The 4,927-nt window shown below is 45.4% G+C and overlaps 1 protein-coding gene across 1 annotated transcript in view; it reads left to right on the top strand.

Moving 5' to 3' along the window:
- The window catches only part of Pkd2l2 (polycystin 2 like 2, transient receptor potential cation channel), a 34,656-nt gene that overhangs the window by 18,329 nt on the left and 11,400 nt on the right, over positions 1-4,927 (top strand). Inside the window, exons 7-9 of the mRNA XM_028762773.1 lie at positions 1,628-1,798; positions 2,214-2,395; positions 4,468-4,588. Of these exons, the coding sequence (XP_028618606.1) occupies positions 1,628-1,798; positions 2,214-2,395; positions 4,468-4,588 (474 nt within the window). The remainder of the gene's footprint in view (positions 1-1,627; positions 1,799-2,213; positions 2,396-4,467; positions 4,589-4,927) is intronic.

The raw sequence follows: 4,927 nt of genomic DNA, 5'->3' as shown, positions 1-4,927 counted from the left end.
CTCCTCTCCTCTCCTCTCCTCTCCTCTCCTCTCCTCTCCTCTCCTCTTCTCTCCTAACCAAATGTACTATGTAGACTAAGGCTGGCCTTTACTCCTCCGAGATCTGCCCTGCCTCTGCCTTCTGAGCGTTGGGATTTAAAGTGTGTGCCAGTGTTATGATTTAATGTACGTGGAGGTCTTGATAGCCACTCTCCCAAAATGTATTTGCATGAGGCTTAGCCCACAGTGCTTAGAGCCCCATTTATGTACTTGGGAGCCTGAGGTAGGAGGCTCCAGAAGGTCAAGGCACGGAGGAAAAAAAGACTCAGGAAGATAGCTCAGTGGATAGAGCAAATTAAGCCCTGAGTCAGACTCCCCAGCACCCATACGGAGAAGCTGGTCACCCCAGCACTGTGTGGGGTGTTTGCTGAGCCTGACTGTCAGCTTAGCTCCTGATTCAGAGAAAGACCCGACTCCAGGAATAAGGAAGAGGGTGGCAGAGCTGAACACCCCACAGACGGACAGACGGATGGATCCAGACGGATAAATACCCTCTGTGGGCCTCTGCTTGCATTCCCAGGTGTGTGCATCTGTACACACATGCATACATCACACACCAAAAAGAAAGAGAAAAGCAGAATGCCCCATCTACCTCTCTAGTTTCCCTAATAATGTCCAACAAAGAGCAAAACATCAAATGTTAATCTGTGTAAGTGTTTCTGACCAAGAAAAGCCAAAGGGAAATTTCAAGCAGTTCTAAATCCCCAATCCCAGCGATAACCTGGATCTGAAGTCATCTTTCAAAGGGCTCACTATAGCATTCTAAGGAGGTCAGTTCGTGTAGGCCACAAGTTTTTTGTGGTAGTATTACACAGTAGGAAAGACTAAGCTTTTAGGAGTGGCAGCATAGAAGCCCTTAGACAATAGAGTAACAGGCTGGTATGTTAGGAAGGCCGGGAAACAGTGTCTCTTCATGATAAAACAGTGACTCTTAGTGTCATTCTATAACATTCTACTTTCATTCTATAGCATCTCTGCTGTGACTGGGCTGTCACCCTGCCAAGCAGAGAGAGTCAGCCAAGACCACAGCTGGAAGGCAAAGCTGGACAGGATAGCAGGGAGGCTAAGGCAAGACGCTGTGGGCCACAGTGTCCTGGGGGGGGGGGGTCACAGTGTCACGGTAGAGGTGGACTCTCCTGTCTAGGCTCTATAGCTGGAGATGGTGTGACCTCCTCACACCCACAAAGCTTGTGGAAGGAAACCGATCATGGGGCTATTAGGCAGGCCTGTTACCTTCATTGTGTTGTAGTTGGACCGGAAACAACGGAGATGTGTGGAGTTCAGAGTAAAAGCAAAATCATTGCTGTAGACTTGACAAAAGAGACATTTGTATGCTCTCAGACTCAGAGCTTGACCAAGTCTCTTTCTGAGGAGTCGAAGGCATGTGAGGATGGCGGGCGGCTCCCTTGTGTTTGATACAAAAATAGACTTGATAAGCTACTCTTAGCAGAATTATTTTAAAAGCCTATGTCCTATCTTTCCCCTCCCTTTTTATTAAGCATTTAGTGAACTTTCTTCATGTGTTTCTGCAGAGGCTGAGAGACAGAGACAGAAATGGTCTCCAATTTAACCCTTCTCTCCCTTCCAGCTCTGCTTCCTTGCTGTGTCTTTCTACGCGTACTGTAACATGCAGAGCTTTCTCTTACTTGGACAGCTGTTGAAAGACACTGAAAGCTATCCGGATTTTTACTTTCTTGCATACTGGCACATTTACTATAACAATATAATTGCCATCACTATCTTCTTTGCATGGATAAAGGTATTTATATTTCATTCCAGTACATAATCCAGTGGTATATGTGTATCAGTAAAACTGCTGCCTTGTATGGGGGGAAGTGATATTTTTAGAAGCAATTTGACACTCTGAGTAAGGTTCTTGCCCAAACCTGGTGACCCGAGTTTGCTCCTTGGGAATGAGAGAACCAGTTCCCACAAGTTGCCCTCTGACCTCTACATGTGCTGTGGTATACTGTCCCACAAACCCCCATCGCCTATGCAAATCCCCCCAAAAGTAATTAAAATTAACCGGACCTTTAAATGAGTGCTTATAGATCTCCAAACACCCGTGGTTATCATTGTCTTCCTTTTATTTGGCAAGTTTGTCTGAAATCAGTGTATTGGATTCTAAGCAGCCCCATTGGAACGTGCTGACTGTCGCGCTGTATCTCTTTCAGATATTCAAGTTCATAAGCTTCAATGAGACAATGTCTCAGCTGTCGTCAACGCTCTCCCGCTGCATGAAGGACATAGTGGGGTTCGCCATCATGTTCTTCATCATATTCTCCGCTTACGCCCAGTTGGCATTTCTTGTTTTTGGGTCACAGGTTGATGACTTTTCCACTTTTCAAAATTCCATGTAAGCCCTTTAATACAATGTAAGACAAATGTTTTCTGACTGGAAAAAAAACCCCACAGAAAGTCCTATGATAAGTAGCTCACATACAGCTTGGTTCTATATTTCACCTAAGGCTACATATCATACAAAGGAAGTCTGCCCCTGCAGAACTTCACTAGGCAGTGGTATCTATTTTTCAGTCATTGGTAGGTCAAGTCAGAAAAATAATTTTTCACTTAAAGTGAGGATATTACCCAAAATAACGTAACTGGGTCCGAGGGTTTCGGTAGCCTTTACTCTTGGAATGGAGGAAGCCAGTGCTTTCTATGGAGGCATCATTTCTAGAATCATTTTCCCTGTTAACTCAGTTGCTCCTTGCTTATGTGCCAGACTTACACTCTAAGGCAGCCTTCTGAACCTCGGTGTGGTGGTACGTGCCTAAAACCCAGCACTCGGGAGGCGAAGCAGAAGGGTCTCAGTTGAAGCCAACCTGGGCTGTATATTATGAGACTCTGTCTCAAAAATACAAAAACATCTAAAAAATTTTAATATGTAAAAATAGCTTTATAAAAGGAAGGTGTGAGGCACATGCCTATGCCTATACACACAGAACTCAAGAGACTGAAGGAGGAAGATCACAAGTTCAAGACCAGCCTAACTAGGTCAACCCAGTTTCTTTTTTTGTTTTGTTTTTTTTTTTTAAATGGGATTTAGGTATATAAAGCAATCAGTAACTGCAAACAAACCTATAGAAGTGAATAGTTAGGCGGTGGTGGCGCACGCCTTTAATCCCAGCACTTGGGAGGCAGAGGCAGGTGGATTTCTGAGTTCGAGGCCAGCCTGGTCTACAGAGTGAGTTCCAGGACAGCCAGGGCTACACAGAGAAACTCTGTCTCAAAAAAAAAAAACAAAAAAACAAAAAAAAAACAAGTGAATAGTTATGTGCCTTACAAGAATGTTTAAGCTTTTCTTCAAAAGTGAAATATTTCAAGATTTACTTATTTTTTGGCTGGGGATACAGCTAAGTTGATAGAATACTTGCTGCTCAAATGAGAGTAAGGCAGCTTGTCCCGTGATTCTTTTTGTAGCTTCTTTTGTTTAACATGGTGTCCTCCGCTTTCATCCTGCAGAAATGTCACAGGATGTCACTTCCCCTCGTAGCTTAGTAATACTCCATTGTATGTGTGGGGACAAGGAAAGAAACAGGACAGTTACCATTGCCTAAACTACTTGGTTAGCTGTTGAGTACCTGTAGTCATGCCTTAGGGGATTTTTCCCTTGTATGTGTGTACGGCACATGTGTCTGTGTGGCCTCGTGTGCAGGTGAATGTACAGGAGGAGACCAGAGGTTGATATCAGGTGTTTCCTTGATGGCTGCACTGTGTCTTTAATTGTGTGGGGGTGGGACAGGGGTGGGATTATGCATGTAAAAGTTAGAGGACAAGGGGGGGGAGTCAATTCTTGGTGGCAAGCCCTTTATCGGCTAAGTCACCTCCTCCACTCCTCAGTTTTACTTTTTTGAGGCAGGGTCTGTCACTGCACCTGGAGCTCATTTACTGGCAGCCAGTGAGCTCCTAGGGTCCACACATTTCTGTCCTGCCCTAGACCTCCATGCTCAGCTTTGGCAGAGGCACTTGGGACCCAAACTCAGGCTCTCATGCCTGCATGTCAGGCCCTGTCCCGGATGAGCTGTCTACATAGCCCCACCCTGGGAGAACTTGCTAGCGATCTTAGAGAACTTTTAACTTTTTTAGAGAGTTCCATGTAGCCTACAAAACCCTTAAATTTGCAATGTTACCGAGGCTGCCAGTGAACTCCTGGTCTCTGCTGGGATCACAGGCATGTCTACCGTGCTCTGTCCATCTTTAGGAGGCTGCCACTGTATAATTGAAGCCAGAGAGGAAGAGCTGGGTTGTGACTCAGTGGTAGAACACTTACCTAGCATGCATGAGGTCTTGGCTTTAGTCCCCAACACTGAAGAAAAAAGGTGGAATGCATATGTCTTATGCAGCCAGAGTCGTTAGCAACTCCCAGCTGTCACGTATGTGAATGAAGAGATGGAACCATTTCTAATGCTTTTCTTCTCACCAAAGATTTGCACAGTTTCGAATTGTCCTCGGGGATTTTAACTTTGCTGGCATCCAGCAGGCCAACTGGATCTTGGGTCCTATCTACTTCATCACGTTCATCTTCTTTGTGTTCTTCGTGCTCCTGGTAAGAACGGCTCCCACTCTTTCTTCTTCATTGCAGACTAGTCACAACGTTGTGGCATTGCACACTTAGTCCCCACCTGGTGGTGCTGTTTAGAGAGGTTTAGGTGGCCTGGCCTTGATTGAGGAAGGCACAAACGACTCCTGCTCAGCTTCACAAGAAGCCAAACTGTGGGCACCTGAGCCACTACCCAGCTGTGTGTGTGTGTGTCTGTGTCTGTGTCTGTGTGGTGTGTGTTTGTGTGTGTGTGTGTCTGTGTGTGTGTGTATCTGTGTGGTATGTGTGTGTATGTGTATCTGTGTGTGTATATGTGTATCTGTGTGTGTCTGTGTGTGTATATGT

The sequence above is a fragment of the Grammomys surdaster genome, unplaced genomic scaffold (genome assembly GCF_004785775.1).
Source record: "Grammomys surdaster isolate TR1022 unplaced genomic scaffold, NIH_TR_1.0 135, whole genome shotgun sequence".
Taxonomy (NCBI): domain Eukaryota; kingdom Metazoa; phylum Chordata; class Mammalia; order Rodentia; family Muridae; genus Grammomys; species Grammomys surdaster.
The sequence above is the reverse complement of the archived record's forward strand: the minus strand, read 5'-3'. Positions and strand labels throughout refer to the sequence as shown.